Source organism: Miniopterus schreibersii (assembly GCF_964146895.1).
Source record: "Miniopterus schreibersii genome assembly, chromosome: 11".
In the NCBI taxonomy this organism is placed as follows: domain Eukaryota; kingdom Metazoa; phylum Chordata; class Mammalia; order Chiroptera; family Miniopteridae; genus Miniopterus; species Miniopterus schreibersii.
The window spans coordinates 36642938-36669110 of record NC_138111.1 but is presented as its reverse complement, the minus strand read 5'-3'; the positions used below and the strand labels follow the sequence as shown (position 1 = coordinate 36669110).

General features: G+C 40.3%; 1 protein-coding gene across 1 annotated transcript in view; it reads left to right on the top strand.

The window, feature by feature from the left end:
* Nucleotides 1-5364, top strand: part of OSTF1 (osteoclast stimulating factor 1) — a 48278-nt gene extending 42914 nt beyond the window's left edge. Inside the window, exon 10 of the mRNA XM_081152164.1 lies at nucleotides 4844-5364. Within this exon, the coding sequence (XP_081008290.1) occupies nucleotides 4844-4902 (59 nt within the window). The 3' untranslated portion in view covers nucleotides 4903-5364. The remainder of the gene's footprint in view (nucleotides 1-4843) is intronic.
* Nucleotides 5365-26173: the final 20809 nt, after the last annotated feature.

Genomic DNA, 26173 nt, shown 5'->3' with positions numbered 1-26173 from the left:
TGTGGGAGAATAGGTTTGAAAAAAAATGAAAAGTTTGTGTGGTTGTTTTGAAAAGGTGTTAAAGAACGGTGTTAAATACGATTGCAGTCATTCCTGATCACTGGGACCGGATGTTTATTTGACCTCTCAGTACATAGCATATTGAATGTGCCCCCCCAGAGTCGTTCTAATGTGACCCCTGAAAGAAATGCCGGAGCGTGTGCCTTGAACTCTCCCTCCTATGCTCCTCCTCTTTCCCCTCCTCGTTCGTCATCAGTTGGCCCCTGAGAAACCCAGAGATGTAGGAAAAAGAAAGGTAGGAGATGATTTGGTCGGAGGAATTTCTCGTCTCTTTTTTCTGACTTCTTAGGCCTTACTCTGCTTTATTACCTTATGCCTGGCACTTTAATACCACTTTGAAGTGTATAATTGATACACACATATATATATATATATATTTTTTTTTAGAAAGAAGCTGGTATAATGGGTTTTCCAAGTCTTTAGCATTGCTACTTGTCATTCCAACCAGCCGTTCTTAGTGTTGCTTTAGAGCCTAAAGTTTAGACTGATGAACCTTGGTAGAGAACCACAAGACAATTTTGGGAAATCTTCATTATAAAGGCTGAGTGCATTTGTTTTCATTTTAACTGGAAGGTATTATCACTTTCTGAGTCTGTGTAATGAGATACCAATTTCTGTTTTTATCATTTGAATTGATTTCCCATTCAGTTTTGAACCCTGGGAAAAGTTATTTCTCCCTCAGGTATCTTTTATTTATGAAAAGAGGCAATCTTATGCTGTCCCATACATATTCCATCCCTAGCAGAAACACCAAAATAAAGTCAGTCTCCTGGTTTCCTGTTTCAGTCAATCAAAAGTATCACAATCCCCTCCTCTTCATGGCTCGCCGAGGGAGCCTCCCAGAATTACCTCCTTACCCGTCCCAGGGTCCCATCATAGTCCTCCTCACAAATCTATTGCTTCCTTTTGTCCTTTATTCCAGATGTGTGTTTCTTCCCGATTCTTATTTCTTTTAACTTCAGATATATACTGTAAACTGTTAAGCAGTTTGGGATTCTTTAATTACTGAAGCCATGAGTGCTCGCTGGCAGAGCAAGCCTTTCTTTAAAGTAATTGCTCCTGCAGAGATGAAATAGTTCGTACTGAGGGAGTGAGAAAGCGTGCAGCAGCTGAGCGCTGCCGCTGAGCAGCTGTGTCTGCAGCCCTGCGGGAGAGAGACACTCCCTTGCGGTGGACCCCTGCTCCTCGCCTCTGCCTCGGCCGGGTCAGGAAGTAGGACTCTGGTGAAATAATTTCCTTTCTCTGCCACTGGCTTCCTGTTACTCTGTGGGTATCTTCAGAATGTCCTGACCGAAGAGTAAAGTTTCTTAGGAACCGAAGGTTATCAGAATCTCATGAATAGTGTGAACTTGATCATGACAGGCAAGGAAAATACCAAACCCGCTCAGCCCCTGGAGAGCTGCCTCGATAGGAGCAGCAGGGTCGGGGAGAGGCCGGTGGCCAGCTCTTCTCTTGGTCCTTCACCTTTTTGAAGAGTTTGTAGAATAGGGCTAGAAGGTGGGTGCTCTTTTTCTCTGTTTCCTCCAAGTGTCTTTAGTCGACCTTCCTAAATATGTACTGATTGGATAATGGATTTGTTAAGGAGGTAACCTTGGGGCCTGGCACACAGAGGCAAGGAATGAATTTTTATATTTTGAGTTTCACGTTACCCTTTTCGCTTTTTCCCCCCCTTCATTTCCGCAGTCATTCAGATAAAAAGTTTTAATTAGTATTTTGATCCTAGTTGGAATGAGAGTTTGAATATTGGGCTATGTGACAAATTGCCAGCATGCACTCTAAGCTGGGAAAAAGGTATATTCTGATATTGTTGTCCACTTTTAAAAGCACATCTTGGATTTTGTTATAGGAACAAAATAATTCATTTGTTTTAGTTACCATGAAGGGTAACTTTAGGATATAGGGGTGGGGTCAGGGTCATATTTGAGGACTGAGCCCTTAAATTTTTTCCTGAATTTTAAAAAATTGGGGTATAATTTACATGAAGTACATAAACCCTAAGTGTACAGCTAAGTGATGAATTTTTTATTTATTTAATGTGCATACACTTATTTGCCACAATACAGATCAAGGTGGAAACGTTTCCCATCCTTCAGAGGCCTCCCTCAGCATCCTTCTCTCACCGTAGATTAGCTTTGCCTGTTCTCAAACTCGATATAAATGGAATCAAGCAGTGTATACTTTTTTGTGTCTTAACTTCTTTCTCTTAACATTACTTCTGTGATGTTTATCCATGCTACATGTTTACCCCTCCGCCATTTATTTATTGTCCGTCCGTCCGCCTGCCTGCCTGAAGTGCTGATGTTGCTTTGGACCCTGTGAGCCCAGGGCCGGGAGACAGGAGGCGGGGGAGGCTGGGAAGTGCTGCTGGGTGACAGGTTATCAGATGCCCTGCTTGTCACGCTCCAAGACAGGCTGTGAAGAGGTACAGCTCAGGACTCAGCGTTTGTCCAGATGAGAAGCTTCCAGAGAAACTGCCTCGGAGCAGCCTGCGAGGGAAGGAAGGAAAAGGGATGCGCCTGGCCCATTTCTGTCCCTTGAGGTCCTTTCGGTCAGAGCTGGCACCGTGGCAAGTCATCCTTCTCTCGCTAATGGAGGAGCGAGGTGAAAGCGAAGTGCAGGAGTAGCCGTTGAAGGACGAGGGACGAGGGACCTCAGATACCACGAAGCGCGGGCCTGCGGTGGCAGAGCAGAAGGGGAAGGAACTTGGCTGTTTGTCCTTTTGTCTTTCGCTTCAACAGCTGCTTCTCCCAGGCTGGCCGCCAGCCCTGACGCTTGTGGGTGTGCGGGGGATGGGACAGAATATATTCCTCCCGGGTCTCCAGAACTCTTCTTAGGGGAATGGAGAAGGAAATAGTCACTCTGCAGACTTCTGATAGTTTGGAAGTGAAATAACTGAAGTTTGCCTCTGTTCTGTACCCACTTGTTCTTTTATCGTTCCTCCTCTCAGATAAAATAAACTGGTTTCTAGCCCCTTGTTCGGTAAACATTTTCCTGAACATGTAAAGATTCTTTAAAAAGCTACAATATCCTTAGCATACCAAAAATCAATAAGTCCTTAATTCCTTAATATTATCAAATGTCGTTTTCCAGATTTGCCATTTTTCTTATACCTGTGTGTTATTCTTTGCTGGCTTATTTATTACTTACACTTCATGGGAGTCAGGTATGTCTCTTAGTTGTTGTTTTTTTAAATCAGTGTTTCTTTTAAATCAGTGTTTCCATTTCTTTTCCTCTTCCCCTGTTTTTAGCCTTGTAATTTATTTATTAAAGGGATTGGGTTGGTTTACCTGAATTTCCCAGTGTAACGTTGTCGGTATGCATTCCCGTGGTGGTGTTTGTCATGTTCTCCTGTCTTTTGCATTTTTGTCAAATGATGGTAGATCTAGAGGTTTGATTAGATTTAGATCTAGCTATCTTAGGGGGAGAGGAAAGAATACTTCATAAGGAAAACCATGTTCTTCCGTCAGAGGCATATGATGTCTGGTTGTCACTCATCCTATGATGTTAGCATCCATTGGTGATCATTGTTTCAGTCCATTATTTCACTAATGGTTGCAAATGGTGATATTTTAATTCTGTCACTCCTTTCCTTAGTTGTTAGCTGGAATATTCTATAAAGAAAAAATTCTCATCAGCTTTTTGGTTATGCAGAGGAATGGTTCATGTAGCAGAAGCAGAATAAAATAAAGGCTTGATTTTTGCCCTTTATTTAAGAGTTTTCAGAATAACATGCTGATTCCCTATCAGTTTCCAAAGGGGACCCATGAATTCCCTTTGGTGTGTGCTGAAATATTTGATGTGTTTTAATCCGTTATAATTAGTATCTTTATGGATATCTTTGGCTAGTGGAATCTCTTTCAGCTTGGATCCTGAACCCTTTTAAAGTGATGCTGTTTTTGGTAGAATCCTTGCTTTGTGGCATGACAAATGGTGCTTTTTTTTTTTTTTTTTTTTACATTTTCTTCCCCAGACTTGAAATTAGTCATATCTCCTATGAGCTGTGGGGATATAGTATTTAGAGACCATGATCTGGGTACTATAACATATATTTATTGAGCTCTAACAATGTGTTTATACGTGCATTTCAATTTCCCCCCTTAAATTATACACAGTGTAACTTGTTGCTGTGGAAATTTGACTAGACAGTTGAGTAGGTGAATAGTTAAAGGTCCGATGTCTTCCTTTTGAACCCTGTTCAAGGTTGATTTTCCAGTTGATGAGGTTCAGCTCTTTCTGTTTCAAAACTTTATTTCTATTTCATTCCAGCCTTTTGCATCGGTGTACACTGTATCAGTGTTTTCTACATTAAACTGAAGCTTCTGTGCTTTCATCCTCCTTCCTTTCCTTTTTCCCCTCGTTGGTTCTCTCCCGACCCGGTGGCCTTGCCCTCAGGTGTGGACCAGCCGGAGTGGCGTGTGCCCTTGTCCTTGTGGGAGGCGGCTGGAAGCGTGGTCATTGGCGGGAAGGAGCTTTCGGTGTGTCCCGCGTCGGTCCTGGTGCATTTTGTACTAGAGTAATGATACCTTATACCACGCGCTTTACTTTGCGGCATGTCTAAGGAACATGCAGACACATGGATCCGTCAGCCTCCGAGGGAGCAGAAACTGAACAGTTAGGCTGAAAAGGGAAAGTCGAGAGAAGGTCCTTGGGGAAAGGACAACCCCTGGGTCTGAGGGAAGATGACAGTTGGTTGAATTGTCAGGAGCTTTAAAAGTGAAAACAAAATCCAAGCAATGTTTAATTTCTCTCTTTTGCCTTCTCCCTCTATTTTTTTTTTTTTTAGATGCTGTTAGAACATTAAGCAATGCTGAGGAATATCTTGATGAAGATGACTCAGATTAATACCTTTCCGAAGCTTTAAGAGCTAAAACTTCTGTTGCTTTTGCCATTCCAAAACCTTGTCTTGGCCAGAAGAGTGTTGGTAACTGTTTTTTGTGTTTTTTTTTTTTAATGTCCATATGAACGTGGCAATATTGCACTGTGTTTGAGTAGAACATGTAAATGAATAGTTCTCACCTTTGGTTTGCCAATAAGTATCTGAATACTTTGCTGTATAAAGTACGTTTTTGTTCACCAGAGGAGAACAAGAAGAGATTATTGCTATTTATCAAGTTAAAGGGATTTTAAGAATTTATTTCTTTAAAAAAATCAGGATGGTTTTTTAAATTAAATTTCTTTACCTCAAGGATTGAGATGTTTTGAATGGATTTTTCAAGGGGGGAAATGCTTATTGTAATAATAAACCAAAAGACAACAGAAAATCGTCAGTTATTCTGACAAAAATAAACATTTTAAGAGCCTTTATTCCTTTTGTCTGTTTTTCTGGTATCACTCTTTGCTGGTAAATAAATAAAGCTTTTTATATTTAGATAAAGACTGATTTTATTTTTTTAAATTACATTCTGTATGTGTTAGCACAGAAGAATCATAATAGCCAAATCTCCGTTCAGCTTTCTATATCTGCTTTGATTAAAGTCAAGACAATAATCACTGAAAAGATACATTTCTAATAAAGTATATAACTTTAATAATTATGAGACTTTCAGCTTTATCTCCAAGGTTATACTTAGTATGAAGAAACCTAGCAGCTCATTGCTCAAGGTTTGAAAAGTTGAAAAAGACATGATTCCCTTGACTGGGTAGCTCAGTTGGTTAGAGCATCGTCTCAATACACCAAGGTTGTGGGTTTAATCTCTGGTCAGGGTACACATGAAGCAACCAATGAATGCATAAATAAGTGGAACAACAAATTGATGTCTCTCTCTCTTCCTCTCTCTCTTTCTAAAATCAATCAAGAAAACAAAGAAAGAAATTATTTCCTTATTATGGAAGATGCTGTAGTTTTCCATAATGGAGTAGCCAGGAGCCATGACATTTTTTAGCTTTCAGTATTTTACTTTGATAACATTTTTTTTTTTTTCCCCAGAGTACGGCTCTAGCTCATGATTTGGATTCAGACACTAGGCCTAGGACTATATTTTGCAAGAAGACTCTGATACTCATTTCAAAAAACACATTGGTGAAGAGAAGGAAATGTTTGAAGAAGGAAGTAGGTTAGCTCAGGAAACAAATAACTGCCTCTATAAGGGTTTCCTCAGTCTGTGACTGTTTTTCTCTCTCTATGGGTGCCTTGAGAAAGGATACCCTGAGAAGCCTGTTCGAGGTCTTTCAAAAATACACCATCTAGATTTTAGAAGAAGTCTGTATCAGTAGTGACAGCAAAAGATGAGCACAAAATCTGAAATTAATAAAAAATGATATTTTATTCTCAACAAATATGTCATTAAATGTGAGTTAAACATTTATATTTCTTCATCAGCACAAATTTGAAGATATGAAGTAATTGTTGAAATTATATCTGTTCTCACAGGACCTTTAAGGATTTAGTCTTTAAAAAGGGGGATTGTGCCTTATCAAAAAGCTTTTGGAAATCTTGAACTTTTTGTTCCAGTACACTCTGGGCCTGGGGTTATTAGGATAGATGCCAATGAAACACTCTTAATTTTTTAACATGGGCAGAGATAATACAGTTTGCATGAATATGGGTCATTTTTATAAAAATATTCCGTGCTTGATGTAGACATATTATTTATGTATTTGAAGAAAAGAATAGTGGGGACTTCACTCATTGCTTTTAACATTTTCAAACCTATGAGAATTCTAGAAAGTTGGCCAACTATGGTTTTTTGGGGCGTGAAGGGCAGACTTAGGTATTTGCATGAATTTTTGATGAAACAGACAATATATTTAGCTGCGGTTGAAACTCCATGGTAAAATTTACTTTTGGTTCTTATTTATTCAGTCTAGCTGGTCTGAACTTTCTCAGAGATAGTTTAATGCTGAACTCAGCAACAAAAATCGGTTCTAGGAACTTGCCACTGCTCTGACTCTGCAGAGGAGGGAGAGCTTTGATTATGTTCTGGGAATGACTGGAGATTTTGCTGTAACCTGAGCTTTTTGACAGTCACAGTGGCCTGAACTCCTTCCCAGCCCGTTGCATCCTTTAGATAGAAAATGCCTTTCAGCTCCTTGGGCCAAGTGAGATGCTGGTTCTGTTACCAGCTCAGTAACCTCATGTAAAGAACATTGTTTTTTTTCTTATCAGAGTTTCCCATTTTAGTTTCCTTTCTGGGACTGGTCTGTTGCAAATTATTTATCGTTGGACTGCGATACATTACAGCTGTCAGTTTCTGTATTTCCTTAGTGAGCCCCCAAATGGCCTCTTTTTTCCATGGACTGGCTATTTTACCCAAAGGGAAATGTTGAGCAAAGCAGTGGTGACCCTATTTAAAAAAAATTTTGTACAACAAACTGGAAATAATGCTGAACGTGACATTTCAGATAATTTTATGTAGAGGAAAATGTATTTTTTTCATATATGCTTTCTTCATAAATGTTCTTTATTGTACAGAATTTCTGATTTACTGATATTTCCTATTGTGAGCCCTGTATTTCTCATCTTCATAGATGATTATTTTCTAATAGGCTGTAGGGCCTAATATTTACATCTGATCATCACCATTTCCCTGTTGACTTGGATTTTGTGTTTGTTTTGTTAGGTTTTATGTTGTAAATATGTATGTAGCTGTAATATACAGAGCCATACATTGAGCAGCCAAACTTCGAAGGGTCTGATTACCAAAAGTTGAGGTTTTGGTGGGAGAAGCATTGCAAAAGATTCTGTTCTCCCTATTTTAACTGAAAATACAGCCTTGGTGAACAGTTTTCTTAAGTGAAGGAAAAATTGCAGACCACAAATTTATGGTTTCTGTCTCCTTATTTCTTAATAACAAGCCTTTACATCTGCCCCTCCCTTAAAATGACATAAAATTAAATAAAACTACCATTTATTAAATGCCTACTCTGCCAGTTCCTATGCTAGGCACTTTCTATGACATGATGTCATTTGATCTTTACAGCAAATAGCTTCAGAGAAATCCACAGCCCTGAAAAGTTCTCAGGTAAAGAGAGCATCACCATGACAGCCAGTGCTCAGGGAAAACCTGGCCTGCAGCCCTCACCCATTATTTCAGAGCCCTGCGACAATGGCCAGACCTCAGTCCCTTTGACGCACCTGTAATGAGGATCAGGTGACGTTGGCTCCTCATGGGAATTCAGAGTGTCATTGCTGCATCAATATTTTAGAGGACCTCGATCAAGGACCTGATTTTTGAGAACCTCAGGTTATGGCATAGCCTGCTGTGGTTGCTGTGTCAGTTTCTCAGCATGTGGTGGCCCTCATCTGCAGCAGGCCACCTGGAAACCCCGCTTTTACTCTCAGAACTAGGGTTCAGATGGTGGGTCTCAGTGTGAAAGCGCAGGCCCTTGGAGGTCTTTTACTTTGACCCAGGTGAGCATGTGAGTGTGGTGTGGTGTAGTGGGAAGTTTTTACTTTTTTCTTTAGATCTGCATTTGTCAGTGCTGGGAGTGTTGCTCTTCTGTGAGTCATGTGCTTTTCATATATTTTTAATATTTTGGCTACCACTTACAGACACTGTATGAAATTTGTAAATGCCTTTCTCTCTCTCTTTTTAAAAATATATTGATTTCAGAGAGGGAAAGAGAGAGACAGAAACATCAATGATGAGAGAGTCATTGATCGAGCCCGCAACCCGGGCATGTGCCCTGACCGGGAATCGAACCCCGATCGCCTGGATCCTAGGTCGACGCTCAAGCGCTGAGCCATGCCCAGCTGGGTGCCTTTCTCTCTTAAAATTGGAAATCTTGCCTCTCTCTCTCCATGTTTCATTAGTAGCAGTGGTTTCTTCTGCCCTGTCCTGTGAATTTGTACATTAATACTACCACTACCTCTAACCACTAAACATTTATTCCTCACTAGGAAATTTCAGCAAGAAAACTATAACCACTGATGTGAGAACTGTTCTGAAGTGCTTTTGAACACTCAGATGCTGTTGATTCAGTTCAATATCGGCCCCTCTCCCCTATTTTAATAGATGGAGCCTGAGGCCAAGATGTATCTTCCTGTTAGAAACACAGCAGGTTAATGACAGCTGATCACCAGTGAGGAGTCCGATGCCAGGGATCTGAGATAGTCGCCATGGGTATTTCTCTCCAGATCGTGTTGCTGTGTGTGAGATCGGTTCCTACTGTAGGCCTTGTTTTCCTGCAGTGCATGTCCCAGGTCCTTCATAGCTCCCTCCACCCTCCTGTTTCTTTCTTCACAGCATTTTAGCCACACACAGGGGGAATGGGAAGGGTCTTTTCAAATCAATGTATTTATATTTATAAATATAAACCAAATATATATACATTGCCTTTTGTCTCCTGATAAAGGTTAATGTGGAAAGAAACTGAAATGCTAGCCAAAATGAAACTTGAAGTGATCGAGTTTATCATCCATATTTTGCATCTGGCCCCCCTACCTCTCCTAGGCAAAAAGGAATGGAAACTCCTGGGCCCTTATTTTTATGGTGTCTGAGTTACTACAATAAGATGACTCAGTTCCATGGAGTGTATCGTCACAGGATACAAGTGTTCGCAGAACTTTCTATTTCATCTACCAGCAGTGAATATCTGCAGAGTACTCAGCAGATATTCATGAGCCTTTTTATGTTCAAGGTGCTTTCTTTTTAAGATGAAGAATAATAACTAAATATTTTGAATGATTTTATTTTGTACTTGTTTAGCAAACATTGCCGTTTAGACCGGCTGAGGGATCCTAAAAATGAAACCATGGCGAATAGGTAATGTTTCAGTAAATACCTGGGGCTATTATGTTTCCCTTTGAACCAAGAGCCCTGTAAACTTTGTAATGACTTCAGATGAGTAAGAATACACGTTGGGTTGCCTTTCCTCAGTTTTTTTGATGTGCCTTGCTGCTTTTACTTGTTTGCATATATTTTTTATTGCAGCTTTAATAACGATTTCACATACATTCATACAAATAGGGAAAACCTCCTTGTGTTCAGATTACTTTCAGGGGCTCTTCGGTTGCATACAATTGTGGCTTAATATACAACTGTAACAATATGTGTCCAGTACTATCAAACTTTATTTTTACTGCAAGCTGTATAACAAACTTTATTCTCCATATAAGTCATTTTTACTTCTCTTTCAACATAATTTTTTACTGTGAGAAAAGCCACCAATGCAGGCGTACCTCATTAGGTATGGTGGTTCCACTCCAGACCACTGTAATAAAGAGAGTGTTGCAATAAAGTCAACCAGTTTTATGCTGGTAGAGGGTCTTGCCTTCCATTTGTGAAAAGCACAACACCCGTGAAGCTCAATAAAGCGAAGCACAATAAAAATAAAATGAGGGTATATGTCTGTGCTCATTTTTTAAAGAATTCTTCAGCATATTATTTTCTTGTTCTCAATTTTATGAAATTCATGGAATTCTTTCCTCATCCCCACACCAATAAGTTTTAAATTGTGACTTAAAGGACTGTCTATTTTTTTATCTTTAAAAAATTGGATTACATCATGCTGTTGCTTAAAATACTTCGGTTTTTTATTTAAAGTTATGGCCTGCTCTCAAACATTGTTTTATTTGCGCTGAATGCATTTTTAAGTAAAGGAAAATTGGTATCATTTATGAACATTGATTTAAAGCAAACTAATATTTAAATGCAACTGGTGGACAAGAATAAAATAGTCACTTGCTACATTTCATCCTGTTAGAACTTTGCCTCTAAACCAGTGTTTTTTCCTTCCCTGTTTCCCTATCCTTTACATCCAGTTTACAAACCGATCTTGTCAATCCTAATTCCAAAATAGTGTTTCTCAAAACTGCTTTCCATTCAATTTCCACTACTACTGCCTGAATTCACAACGGGGTATGTGTCCCTTTTTAGGGGCATGGGGCACCAGCTGAGTAGAGGTTGCCAGAAAATAAAATAAGAGGGAAGGGATGATCTTGGAGACCTGAGGATAAGCTGCAGCTAAGAGACAGCATAATTATGATCAGGGAGAGTAAACACTGTAGCCAGGAAGATGAAGATGTGGCCCACATTTGTGATTGAGGCAATAATCTCAATTGGTGGGAATAAAATGAAGAAGTAGCTCATGCCAACCTTTTACTGGTCTCCAGGGTACCCTGCCGGTGTGGGTCCAGCTCCCTGGAAAGGCTTGCTGTGCTAGACGGTCAACACCCCAGCTCAAGCTCTCCCCAAATTCCTTGTCTTCTAACCAGGCATAGTTTCTGCCCTCTGCACTTTCTGTTCCATTTCTTCCTGCATGCTATTGACTTGATCATCTAAATGATCATTGCCACATGGAATTATCATTTGTCTTTTCTTGCTCTTGAAACTGAGATTCAATGCAACCTCTGCTCTGAAGCATTTTCTGTTTAATTAAACTGGAAATTATCTCCTCTTTAATTTCCTGTAATACTTGCTGTTTTTACTTTTCAGTTATCCTATATCAAATATTTTTGAGGCCTAATTACTTTGTGCTTATATTCATGCCTTATCTCATTGAGCTCATTGCTTTTGCCTCAGATAGTATAGTGCCTGGTACAGAGTGTTTACTTTTTTAAAAAATAGTTACAGAGTAATTAGACTTTCCCCCCTTTTCTATGTAAACTTCTATGAATTTTTTTTTAAATATATCTTTATTGATTTCAGAGAGAGGAAAGGAGAGGGAGAGAGAGAGATACAAACATCAATGATGAGAAAGTCATTGATCAGCTGCAGCCCACAACCCGGGCATGTGCCCTGACCTGGAATCAAACACTGATCGCCTGGATCCTAGGTCGACGCTCAACCGCTGAGCCACACTTGGCCGGGCTAAACTTCTATGAATTTTAACACACGTATAGATTTGTATGACCAACACCATAATCATGATACAGAACAGTTCCATTCAACCCAAATAACTCTGTGCTACCCCTTTGTAGTGACACCCTTCCTGACTCCATCTGTCAATCACTCTTATCAATTACTGAGCTGTTCTCCAGCCCTGTAGTTTTGTCTTGCCCAGAATGTCACATAAATGGAATCAATCTTTTAAGACTGACTTCTTTCACTCAGCCTGCCTTTGAGATGATCCAAGTTTGTTACGTGTATCAACGGCTCCTTCCTTTTTTATTGCCAATTAATATTCCATTTCATTAGTGTACACAGTTCGCTGCTGAACATTTGGGTTTATAGGTTTTGGCAATTATGAAAAGCTATGAATATTTATTTACAGGTTTAATAAGCACTTTCTCTCTTTCTTTGGTACTGAGAGCAAATCAGAAAATCAGATTTCCGTTTATTTCCGTCTTTGCCAGGGGGCAAGGGTGCCTGGATTCTCACCTCCCACATCTGCTTGGACCTTTTCCTGTGCCTATGATTTCCCTGTTTCTTTCAAATGCTTTTTCCTTCCCTGGGCATTTACTCTGGAAACCTTCATTCCTTCTGCAACACACCCAAGGCCCAGGTGCACAGATGCCTGCTACAGCCTGGACGATAACTGAGCTGTACCTGTAAATCCAAGATCTTCCACAAGCATTTGGCAGCATGGCCTGTACTGGGGGTCTCCACGCAGGAATTAGCGTGGGCTCCGCACTAGCCACCCACCCAACACGTGGAAAGAAGACGTAGGTCCCAGCCGGCCCCATAGTTCAGGTCTCGCTGAGCCAATGTGCCCCTCCTGCCTTGAGCCGCTGGCCTCTGGAGATGTGGTTGGCGACGTGCAGCACAGTCACGGTGTGGCGGGAGCCCTTGGCTCAGCACCTTGGTTTCAGCGTCTGGGACTCCAGGTTGCCCTGGGACCGGCTTCGCGCACTCCCCGCCTCCTGCTGCGGGGGCTTTGAGCACCCCTGATGCTGCAACGTTTTCCACAAGGAGTTTCCGGGCCTCAGGCCTCCTTCTCGATGTCCCTTCCAGGCCTCCAGACCCAGCGCCGGCGTTGAAGTAAGTGCTTTTTCAATGAACAGATGAATATGGGGGTGGCATAGTTTCAACCACTTGGCCTTACGGACTTTCATATGCAAGCAAAGTTAGTGAGAGGCCTCATTGGAGGCTTACAAGGGAACTGTTCCTTCTACTGCACACACTTCACCATTGGGTGGGATTTCCACACCAAGCAACTCTCCAACTCTCTGGACACCAACCGTGTTTCTGTAATTCAGTTCAGTTCTGTCACTGTCGCCCTGAGTTTAGCACCGGGTCCCCACAGGTTAAGGGCTAAGTCCTACAAGACCGCTCCCGGCCCCACTGAATATGCCAACCACAAATCCAGGTGGTCACCTGTTTTTCTGACCAGCTGTTTATAAATCAGGTGTACCCATACCTTCTCCTTGACACTGATAACTTGCTAGAATGGCTCACAGAACTGAGGAAAACTTTTTAACAGCCAGACGGAGGAGCTCAAGGTATTGGGGAAGGGACAAGGAGCTTGATGCCCTCTCCGAGTGCGCTGTTCTCCAGACACCTCCCTGTATTCACCGACCGAGTTCTCCAGGCCTCTTCAGTTAGTTTTTATTTTCATGGAGATTTCATTACATAGGTATGATTGATTAAATCAATGATTTTCAACTGGTGTGCAGCAAGAATTTTTATTTGATTTATTTATTAAAATTTTTTATTTTTTATTGACTTTATTGGGGTGACATTGGTTAATAGAATTACACAGGTTTCAGGTGTACAGTTCTAAATACATCATCTGTATGTTGTATTGTGTGTTCACCCCCCCAGTCAAGTCTCCTTCCATTGTCATGTATCCTTCCTATACCCCCTTCTACCTCTCCCACCTCCCCTTTCCTCTGCTAATCACATACTGTCATCTGTGCCTATAAGGTTTTTTTTGTTGTTGTTTTTTTGCTTAATCCCTTCCCCTTTCCCACCCAGCCCTCCAACACCCCTTTCGTCTGACTGCTGTCATTCTGTTCTCCATCAGTCTCAGATTTCTATTTTGTTCATTAGCCCCAATTTTAATTTTTGAGCTAAGTTGTTAATGTAATTCTACTGTTTGGATCTCAGTTAACATGGAAAAGTAAATTTGTGTTTATTTAGTGTATCAGACTTTTAGTTTTTCAGATGCCAAGTTTCATCTTTTTAATCTTAGGATATTGGTGGTTTGTAAAGAGATAAGGAATTTTGGAATCACCTAGAAAGTAAGCATAGTCATTCATCACTGATATAGTGCTCGCTTATCCATATCAGCTCTCTGGATCATATCTGAGATCACTTGCATTTAAGCACAAAGAGGTGGTAAGTAGTGAGAAATGAAACAGAAACTACAACTTGAAAACTATATCATAACTTGCAAAACAGATAACTGTACCAAACCGTGACATGCAAGACAAACTAAGCTCTGATTCCTTTAACTCTGGCTCGTTCAGTTCCCAATGTTCAACGTAAGTGACAAAATTGATCTAATAGTAACTGTATAAGGACTTGTATCTTTTAGAGATAAAAACTACTGATTGTTCCAGTAAAACTCACCTAGTTTACAAATTCTGACTCATCTCTGCCCAGACCTTGTGTAGTATCTCATTCCTAAAACCACCTGATGACAAACCACAGTCCCCAAAACCCCATAAATACCCTTCACTAACTGCCTTAGTTTGAGATGTGTCAAGTTCTCATGGTGTGTGTAGGCTTTTGCTGCAGGAAGCTAATAAAATCTAACTTTTTTAATTTTTAAAATTTTTTAAAAATCACAGGTGTGTTTTGGGGATCTTTGGTGGGTGGACTTTAATAGCAGGAAAAAAAGAGATAAGAATAAACTTAGCTTAGGGGACAGAAAATTAAAAATCAGATATCTTGAAGAATATATTAGTTTGCTAGGGCTGTCCTAACAAAATACCATAGACTGAATGGCTTTAAAATAGAATGTATATCCTCATGGTTCTGGAGGCTGGAAATCCAAGATCAAGGTTTTGGCAGGGTTGGTTTCTCCTGAGGCCTCTCTCCTTGGCTTGTAGATGGCATCTTCTTACTGTGTCTTCACAGGCTGTGCGTGTGCATTCCTGGTGTCTGTTCAAATAAGAACACCAACCCCAATAGCCTCTTTTTAAAATTTAATTACCTCTTTAAAGGCCCCATCTCCAAATACTGTCACACCCTGAAGTACTGGGGCTTCAACTAGTGGGTTTTGAGGAAAGGGGACACAATTTAGCCCATAACAAGGAACATAGATATGTAGGGCTATTTTGAGTAGGTGCGTTGGCTTGGGTCTGAGGGTACTGAAAGAGTGGGCTTTTTTCCTTGATGTTCTACTCTTGTCATTTAGGTAAATGTGGGCCTACCTTGGTTGAGCCTACCTTAGCTGGAGGATTGTGAACAACAAATCAGGTAAGTCATCAGGACAGGCTCCCAGAGCAAATTCCATGAAATGTATTATCTCAGATTTATTTTCCCCACAATGATACATACGGTGACTAATATTCCTGAGTACAGCGCACCGTGTGGTGAGTTCCTATCACCCTCGGGCTAGCCCCTTTCTTTTTCAGTCAATGAAGTATATTAAATGCAAGTTAATGAAGGTGATGTTACTATAGGGAAAGCAAGACCATTCTGATTCATTTTAAAAAAACACACACCCAAATAATTTGCAAACTTTAGCTATTTGAAACCCAGCAATTTGTTGTCTGGGTGTCCTTACATCTTTCAGTCTTAGGAGGATGCCTGATACTTTAATAACTAGTAGAATTGCTCCCACACTAGTCCCATATGCTGTTGGAAATCTAGTGCTCTCCCCAGTATCTCCAGAGATCTCCAAATACAGATATCTTCAGGTCACAGCCTGCTCTAATTCCCTGCTGCTTCTGAATCCATCTAGTTCCTTTCCTGCTATAACCTCGTCTGTCCTAAGACTCTCTTCTTCTTGTGAACATCAACATAGCCCTTGGAAGACCCTGTACTAACCAGATGTCTGCATGCCGGACATGAATCCTTTATACACTTACCCCACATGTACATTTTCTCAAAATGGCACTTTTCTTTTGGTCCCATGATGCCACATTTACCATTATTCAACTCTCTACATGAGAATTTATTCTCATGTTTACATTTCTTTTATTATTTCAGTGGGATTTGTGGAGAGAGAAATGTATATTCTCAGTTAGCTATCTTGAACTAACTGCTTATTTTCAAAGGAAAAAAGATATAATAAATATACTATAGGTAAGGGAATTTCAAAGAGTTAAAATTTCCATATCAACATGAATGATTCATTCACACCCAGAGTTTCTCATTTGAGTTATAGTTGTAAATTTAATTCATTTTCATATGTTATGAAGCTGTGGAATTACCTTTTGGGCAAGAAAAATCTTGCTCTTTAGAAAGTCTAGTTAGCCTAATGAACTTGAAATATTTTCATAGATTTTCTAGTGAAATAAATATTTCAATCAAATATTATTTTGGGATTTCTGAAATAATATGGGAAAAAGTTGAATAACTGAAGGCAGGGTATGTAGTTTATTTGCCTAGATTTCTCACTTAGACATCTACAGTGTCTGACGTACATTAGACGCTTAATATGTTTAATCGGCAGGAAGGATGTTTATTTTTTTACTCTCAGTTCCTACATTGGCCATGAGAGGGCACTAGTGGCCATGTTAAAAAAATTAGAATTCTTAAAAATTATATATAGAATTTGTTACCTGTAGTATTAATTATAAGATCAGTTTGATCACACTTTATGTGCAATATGATTTCTGATCTTTCATCTGAGAGAGTCAGCTTTATTTGAGAGAATACCCTGAATTTTCTGCTAAAATGGAATAGCAAAGTTTCCATGGTGAACAAAACTACAAGAAGATTGGAAGAATAATGGAAAGATTTTTCCTCAGGGAATGTGGAAAGGAGAAAAAGGTTAAATACTAGGAAGGAAATAGAATAATATAACAGGTAAAAGAAGAGGAGGGGGTGAATAAGATTATGAAGAGGAGAAAAGGAAAAGAGTATCTTTTGCTGTGGAATTCCCTCATTCATTCTTCTCCCGGTGGTAGAGCTGGAGCGTTGCAGTGGCAGAGTGGTGGCCCCTCCGAAAGATATGTCCCCGAAACCTGTGAATGCGAGGGGAAGGGGTATCTTTGCAGGTGTAATTAAGTTAAGGATCTCTAGGTGGGCGCCCTAAATCCAATGACAAATGTCTTAATAAGAGACACGGAGGAGAAGACACACACAGAGGGGAAGGCCTTGTGAAGCTGGAGGCAGAGCTTGAAGTGATGCAGCCACAAGGAGGCCCGGCAGCCACCAGCAGCTGGAAGATGCAAGGAACAGAAAGAGCCTTCGGAGGGAATGCAGCCACCCAGTTTCTGGTAATTTGTTCTGAGAGCCCTAGGAAACTAATCCATGTGTGCATTAGACTCACCTGGAGGGGTTGTTAAAGCACAGACTGCTGACCCCACTCCCAGAGTATCTGATTCAGTAGGTCTGAGTCAGGGCTGAGAATCTGCATTTCTAACAAGTTGCCAGGGGCATGCTGGTGCTGCTGATCTGGGAACCCTGCTTTGAGAATCACTGTTCTAGACTTGTGGTTTTCAACACGGGTTTTACGTTACAAATTCACCTGGGATACTTTGAAAACACCTAGAAGTTTTGATTTTTTAATTGGTCTGCAGCGGGACTTAGGGACCAGTAGTTTAAAAAACTTCCCAGGTGATTGCAGTTTATAGATGGCAAAGAACTACTACTTTAGACTTAAAATTCCTCCAAAGTAGCCTGTGATATGAAAAAAATGGCATTTCTATGAGGCTATAAAAGCAATGGCATTGATTCATTAATAAAAAGCTAATTATTATTACTTTAGTTTTAAGAAATAGAATAATCTATTTTAAAATGATTTTCAAAAACTGTAAGAAGCTCTTAGCATTACAGTTTATTCTCAGAGGATGCAAGTTAAAGGATGTACTACTCTTTCTTTGTATTAGCGTATTATGCTGACGAATGGTTTGGTACAATTCTTCTCTGCAATAATTCTGAGTAATATCCCTAACTTGATATTATGTGGGACTCCATGGTGTTAGAAATGCACATCTTATGGAGTAGGATTTAGAGCTTAAACACTTGAGATATAAAAGATGACACTGCCAGTGAGGCAGAATCAGCACATAGAGGGGTTAAAAGCACAACACTTGGATGGAATCCCCCCACTGTCAGTAGTATGTATGTAACTATAGCAGGCAGTGGGAACGGCATCAGGTGTCTGACTGGGGGGGTCAGACCAGACCTGGGTTCAGCAACCTCCGTATACTTGAGTTCTGGCTAGGAGAGACTTCAGAGCCAAGACCCAATCTATGAGAGAGCATTTATTTATAAAATCACAGAGTAGAAGAAGTAATTCTTAGAAGAAATGGGCTTAGGAAGCAAGTTACAGAGGCAAAGGAAGGGCCCTTGGAGCTTGGGAGTGAGGAAGCTCATGGTAACTCAGCTGGGGGAGGAAGAGGGAGAAGAAAGAGGGAAAGGTGCAGGCGTGCAGGGAGGGGGAGGGCACTGGGCCCTCCCTCCTAAGGGTTTTAAGGGTGTAGATTTTAAGGGAGGTCCCGGGGAAGATCTCAATAGAATATTCAGCAGTGTTCCAGGCGTGTCCTTTCAGGGTTGTGGTTTCCACTGATTGGTCGGTGATGTGGCGAGTTGGTCATTAGTGAACGTAGCTGGTCCTGAGGTCAGCCATGGGCTCCCTGGGCTGGTTTTGTTGCTTTTCTGGTCCTGGAGCTGAAATACAACTGAGGCCTAGATGTTATGCCTAGGGAGGAATGGTCAGGGCTTTCTGCCCTGGTGACCTTCTGTACCTGACCCATCGTCCTTGCTCTGCTCATGTCTATTTAACTGCCTACCACATAACATGTTACAATTTAAAAGTATTAATTTTATTGTCTGTAAAATAGATTCTTATGCATAAATTACATTCCTTAGTTTTTCAGTTTTAAGTATATTCTATTGATTTTCTACTAGAAAAGTTGAGGTCCCTCAACACCAATCCCGCCAACCCCATCTTAGCTTCTGTTTCCATCTTCTTTATATAGTCATATTATACATTTTTATGAAATTATTATTTACTGCTTACATTATTTTGATTATGTAAATATTGTTTACAACATTATCATAAAGTTTGATATGATTACAGTCCTTTCTTTTACAATGTTTTTATAGTTTCCTTTCCACATTTTTTTCTGGAATTTCTGTTATTCAAATGATGAAGCTCCTCAAGTGATACTTTAATTTTCCTGTCTTTTCTATACTTTCTATTGGTAAAAAACCCGAAAAAACTTAATGGGAGATTTTTAAACCTAATCTTCCCAACTTTCTTTTGAACTTTTATTTGGTTATGACAATTTTAATTTTCAAGAACACTTTTCCCTTTTTAAAAGTTCCCTTATTTTAAAAATATCTTGTTCTGTTGTATAAATGTTATACCTTCTCTTATTTTTTGAAGTTGTTAATCACTAAAAAGTTGTTTTGGCTACTGTTCACTGTATTGTTAGTGTTTCCTTTGAGTTCCTTAATTCTATTTTATTTTCCTGCTTCTGTTTTTCATTTCAGAAACTTGCCAGTTATTTATCTGTTGCCTCCAAGCTGAACACTTGCTCTTCCATGCTTGGTTCTGTACTGCTTTGTCTGGGAGTCTACAAACTACGTTTCCCAGGCTCCTTTGCCAACTGGCTTCCTCTTAGGTTCTGTCATTGAGAGGCATTTGTGGAGAGTTCACAAGAAGGAGGAAAAGATAAACTTTCTGCTTCTGGCTGCCACAATAGCAGATAGTTGCTGGAAGTTGCTGGTGATTGCTCTGATGGGTTGTGGGTTATAGAAACTACAGACTCCAGGGGTCCATTAAGCAGCAGAAACAGCTCTTTGGCATTTCTACTTCTGTGTCTGGGGAGCCTTTCTCTGCCTCTGGCTGCGTCCTTGTAGAGAACGAAGGAAAATGAAATGGCCATTGATTTGCTGTTTATGAAGTTTACATCCAAACACATCTCTTTTTCAAGGAAGTCAACTCCAGAGACAGTAAATGGGAAATCAATTCACCTCACTAATTTTGTCTTCTGTTGACAGAATTTATATAAACTTTACTCCATCCTTCTTAACAAGATGAATAAATTACATAAATATGCTGTATATTTTTCATGAAGTACTGGAGAGAGAAGGGAACTTGTTGGATTTGAGATGGATTGGTTGCATGTACAGAAAACTTGTTTATGACACAGCATTCTCACTTGGCCTGGTTCTATACTTCATCAGGAAAATGTCACATCTGAATTGGAAATATGGATTTGAGGCCATTTATTTCTTTGTATATGAAAACATATTCAGTTTTCCTTTTCTATCCAGACTAGATTATATCTTTCAAAGACCATGGAGTCTTGCTTCAGTTACATTTGTCTCCAGGGACATTTCTGCTATTGTGTGCACTTACCCAGGTAATGTGTGTGTGTGTGTGTGTGTGTTTTAGCTGACCACCATGGCCATATAGTTCACCAGAGTTTTTCTATCCTAATTACTTATACAAGTCAACAAAGAGACAAAGAAAAAGGCAGAAAAATTAGAGCCAGGCCTTTTTTTTTTAAAATTTTTTTTAGCACAGCACAATTTTCCCCCTACTTGGTTAAGAAATGAAAGTTGGAAAACTCTTAAAGAGTCTCTGGCCCACAGGCATTGAGTCATTGAATCATGGACAAGGGATTCCCAGTCCAAGCCATTAGGACAATGTAAATTGGACAAGGACTACATTTTTTTGTTGACTGTATGTCTCAAAAGTTGTATTATTTTATAAACTGTCAGGCAGTTACATTAGAGTGAGAACTGCATTCATTTGAATTGAGCAATCAACATAAACTGTGTGTGTTCATGGGAATCTTTGCATGTTTCTTTCTGTGTTTATATAGAATCTATGTGTAGCAAATCCAGTGTGATCCAAGTCTCCTCAATTTGGCATAGAGAAAAAAATACTAACTTGAGAAACAGAAGAATTGGGATCTTGCTCCAGGTCAAAGCTAATACTTGCACTTAAAACACCTCCTAGCCCAGCTGGATGTGGCTTAGTGGCTGAGCATCAACCTAGGATCCAGGAGATTGATTCCTGGTCAGGGCTCATGCCCGGGTTGTGGGCTCCATCCCCAGTAGGGGCCGTGCAGGAGGCAGCCGATCAATGACTCTCTCATCACTGATGTTTCTGTCTCTCTCTCTCTCCCTTTCTCTCTCTGAAATAAATAAAGATATATTAAAAAACACACAATAATAATAATAACCATGTATCCCCACAATAAATAATGTTGTTATGAAAGGGATATGTGAATGATTAAATTACATGGAGTAAGTTTTCACCTGCAAGTGGTAAAAGATAGGCATCATAGAAAAATATGCATATAAACAGATAATGAATTTAAAAGCTATATACCAGAATTGTCCCAAGTGATTATGGTGTTAGGTGCTTTAATTTTTCTTATTTTATCCAACTGCCTTTTTCCTTGTAATTTCTTCTTTTTTCTTTTATTTGCTTAAGTGGCAAGATAAAATTTGGAGATGTAAACAAACTCCAAACTCTCCCTGCCCCAGTAGATATTGTACATCTGTGTCAGTCTGATGTATTATGAGATTCACCTTCATGCCTGAGGGCGGGCAGAAATGGAGCCAACTATGGATAAAAGAAGAGCTGATTTTTAAGTTTTGTATTTTTGAAGTCAAGACTTGGCAAAGACAAGTAGTTTGGAAGACTGCATAAGCAGTTAGAGACTGGATAATGTCTGCCTGAACTTGAGGGAAGCCTAAGAAAGTCAGAGGGAAAGTGAGAAGGTGTTGGGTCCTAGATGGGACAAGTTCTAGAATCTGGAGGGAGAAAGAGAGTGACAGAATCCTTCAATACTTTTGAGGATTTGAGAGCAAGAAAGGATTTTTTGCAGAGGAATTAAAACTCACAGGTAAAAAGAGGCATCTCAAATAACACTAGCTATGTGATCTTGCCAGCTGCTGATGTGGGGCTCTCACATTTGAATGATTATTGAAGGACAGAAAGAGGGAGGAGAGTGGCAGGGACAGGGTTAGTTTCTTCCTATACTCTTCCTATAATCCAGGGATTTCTATCTCAACAATAGATTAGGAAGCTTCTGGGTTCATACAGATCATTTGTTTATAATAATGCCCAGAATATTATTACCTCTGAATAACAACAATGAAAACCAGTATTACAACACACAGAGATAAGTTTACTGGAATTAGTCTGTTTTCAGAATGTGTTTATACTTGTTCTTAAGTCATTTTAAAAATAAACAAAAGTAACAGTTTTGAAAGTTCAGAGATTCACAGACTTTGTTTCTATTAAAACCTAATCTGAACAAAATATACAAATCTAGTTCCACATGAGGTTGAAATGTGACTTCATTTCTAACCTGCCAAATAACCTAATTTAAAAAAATAGCATTATGCAGATAAAGTATCTTTTTATGCCTTCTAGTAATGAATTCTGTCTTACTATTTACATCTATTTAAAAAAATCACAACTCAAGGGTAAAAAAATTTGCAAATATACAGCGACCTTATTTCTCGTGTTGTGTTTTGCTTCCATTTCGCTCAGTTCATTCTGCTCATTCAGCCCTCAGCCCCCCTCCCCCCCCAGCGCTCCACTGACCGGCCTTTCTCCAGGCCATCCGTGTCTGTCTTGCTGCTAAACCCGGGGATCTCTCCTCTGACCTCGTCTGACTTAATCTCCCGTGAACACCTGACGCTATTACCCTCCTTCGTGGTATCCTTTCTCCTTTGCGTTGCTCACCATTCCTTCTTTTTGTTTTTCCTTTTGTTCCTAAGCTTTCTTAAGAGCTCTTCTTTTCCTTGCCCCATTCTTTAAATATTGTCCATCTTTTGACTGAGGTCCTCAGTTTTTTTCTTTTCACTCATCCTCCTACACTTCCTGAGAAATCTGAGAAATATCATTTATTTTTAAGGTTTTAACGATCATCTATTTGCATCTGATTTCCAAACACGCATCTCTGATGTAGCCCCCCCCCCCCCCGGCTCTAGACTTATGTATCTGACTGCTTACTGGGCACGAGGATATTCCATAACCTCTCAAAACTATCTGCCCAGAACTGAGCCCATCCTCCCCGTCAAACATCCAGTTCAAAACACCATCAGTCACCCAAGTCTTTCAATTCTCCCTGATAAGTAGTGTTTGAACCACCCCTCTCAACTCCTCTCAGATAGTTCTGGACATCTCCTTAGCACAGCAGGCAGCCTTACTTGTCTCTCTGTTTCCAGTCTGTCCCGGGCCCATCTAGTCCCTAGGCTGCAGCTGAGGTGCCTTTCTCAAGTGCAAATAGGATCACGTCACTCTTCCCAAATCTTTCCTATGCCTCTTGTTACTTTCAGGATAAAGCCCAGATCCTCAACTGACTCACGAAGCCCTTTGTGAACAGGCCTTGCTGGCCGTCCTAGTCTCATCTCTCACTCCTCCTCCTCTTGAGCTCAGTGCACCAGCCTTGGAAACAACCACAGCTCCCCCAAAGGACCACGCTCCCTCTTTCTCTCTCTTGCAGGCCTTTTCACTTACTGTGCTTTCTCCCTCCCTCTCCCCTTCTTCCCTTCTCTTCTCCCCTATAATACCAGGGTCTGGCTACTTTTTACTCTTACACCATTTGTCAATTATTCTGATAATTTCCAACTTATTTGTTGATTTTGGAAAGAAATTGTTTTTGTGATGATCACTGACGAAATCATGTTATTTTCTCAGCCCTGATTCTACACAGGGAACTACATCAAGGTCTTCCAAGGATTTCTGATTAGCTTTGGTGCAGCCATAAGCGCCTGGGTTGGCTCTGCGTACAGATGCTAGCACCTCCCACATGGTGGGACCCGGAGAACCCATGTCCCAGCTCTACCCACATTGCCCTCATCACGGCGCCTGCCCGCTACTTCCAACTCAGGCCCATGGGGAGCAGAGGGAGGGGGCCTTCGCCTTGGTTGGCTGAGCTGCTGCCAGGGGCTGCCCTCACCCACCCAAACAGTGCTTGCAGACCCTTTTGCCTGCCTTTGTGTTGCCAGCAGGTGACAAAGCTGAGAAGTAGTAACGGCATGGTGAATGAGCGATCCTTGTTGGTCCAGGGAACTACCAGAAGCCTGAATCAATGGCTTTTGGTGGGGGAGGAGGTTTGAGCATCATGGCACTTCTCTGCTCAAGAACTTTCTTTCTCTCCGGTAGGATATAGTTCAGTACAGATCTCAGTCTGGCATGGGGAGCCCTTGTTAGTATGTTCCACTCTGCCTCACTGCCCTAAGTCTCTTTGTTTTTCACGTGTGCTCTGTGTTGCAGGAAAACCGGAGGGCTCCTTTACACCCCGCCCCCTCTTGAATCTCTTATTGCACCGGGACTTTGCCCCTTGCTGAACGATTCTTCCTCTTTCTTCCCCTTTAATGCTGCCTGTTAATATTTTATCTCTCCTTAAAGGCATATTTGCCATGCTGCTATCTCTTGTGAAGGGATTCTTGATCCACTCCCCAGCCAGATTATAACTGCTCTCTCATTTGAACTTTCTTTTTTGACCTTGACTCTACTGAGCCTTATATTTTTAAATTATCATTTGCATACTTAAAAAAAAATCTTCTTTATATTCTGAGACTGAAGGTTCCAGAAAGAAATGCATTCTACTTTTCATTTCTATCCCTTTGAGATCTTACGATTATGCCTTTCACATAACAGATATGTAACCCTATTTTTATGTGATACATAAAAATGCTATTGAGGAAAAGTTCTAGAACCAGTGTGAAAACTACAGGAAGAAACTTTTCCAATTTCCATATTTCTATAAGCCTTAGATTTTTCTTCTTTCGAAATGTGGGTGATAAAGGTACATGTGTCATAAGGTTGCTGTGTGGATTAAATGAGATCATATATTACTTAACACAAAGTCTGACATGCAGCAAGTGATCAATAAATGGCAGTTCTCATTGTCCTTATTATTACCTTGCTCCATAGTAAGGTCTTCCTAATAAAGTTGTCCAAAGATGGAAAAGTCTGCTACACAGTTCTTCCTTCTTTCGCTGGGAGTATGTCTATTTTTTCATTCAACTTATGTTTATGGAGGCTTACAATGTGGTGGGTCTGTGCTAGGGGCTGGAAATCCCACGCATAGAACAAATGCCAGATATGGGTCCCGCCTTTATAAAGCTCAGAGTCTAGAGGGGGAGATGGATGTTTATCTAGCAATTATGCAAGAAAAGATCCACGGTCCTGTCAAAGCCTGGTTTAGGGAATCTTGACCTAGTGAAGGAAGGCTCTCCTGAGTGTTCAAACATAGCTGATCAACCACTTGGAGAAAGTACTTTAGGGGGTGATTTGATGAAGGAGAAGACTAGGATAAGGTGAATGAGTCACTCATCTCAGGTGCAAAATTTAAGGGGACACAAAAAGGCTCAATAATCAAGATAAACAATATTTTAATACAATATTAAAAAAAATGGGAATTAATGTAAAATAATCCGCAGTGAAAAAAATACCCCAATTTTGACTGAAGATAGGATCAGTAACAATGCTGTGCTAAGCTGTTGTGGAACCTTAGGCAAAAGGAAAAATGAAATACTGATCCTTAGTCTTAGCTCAGGGTTTGACTTGATAGTATTTTTTAAAAGTCCCTTCCTAGGTAGGCAGTCTGGAAAATTATATACATTCATGTAGAAATTTCTAACTATCCAGCAGAGGGCAGTGATGTCTAAGTAAATGACCAGTGGGAGGCTTTTGTGACACGTCCTCATAGTCCTCATTATTATCAAATTCTTGGAATTACTTTAAAGGCTAAAAGTTTTTTCAGTGAAAAGAGGATGTGCTGTGGAAATTATATAACTCTGGTGTTGGAGGACAAGCAAACTCTTATAATTTGCATTACATCAAGCTTGCTATTTATTTATTTTAATTCTCACCGGAGGATATTTTATTCCATTGCTTTTTCAGAAAGAGAGGAAGGAAGGGAGAGAGAGAGGGAGAGAGAAACATCGATGTGAAAGAGATACATCTATTGGTTGCCTCCCGCATACACCCCAACTGGGACCAGGGATCGAGCCTGCAACCGAGGTACGTGCCCTTGGCTGGAATCGAACTCGGTACCTTTCAGTCCTCGGGCCGATGCTCTAACCACTGAACCAAACCAGATAGGGTGAGCTTTCTTCTTCTACTTCTACTTCTACTTCTACTTCTACTTCTACTTCTACTTCTACTTCTACTTCTACTTCTACTT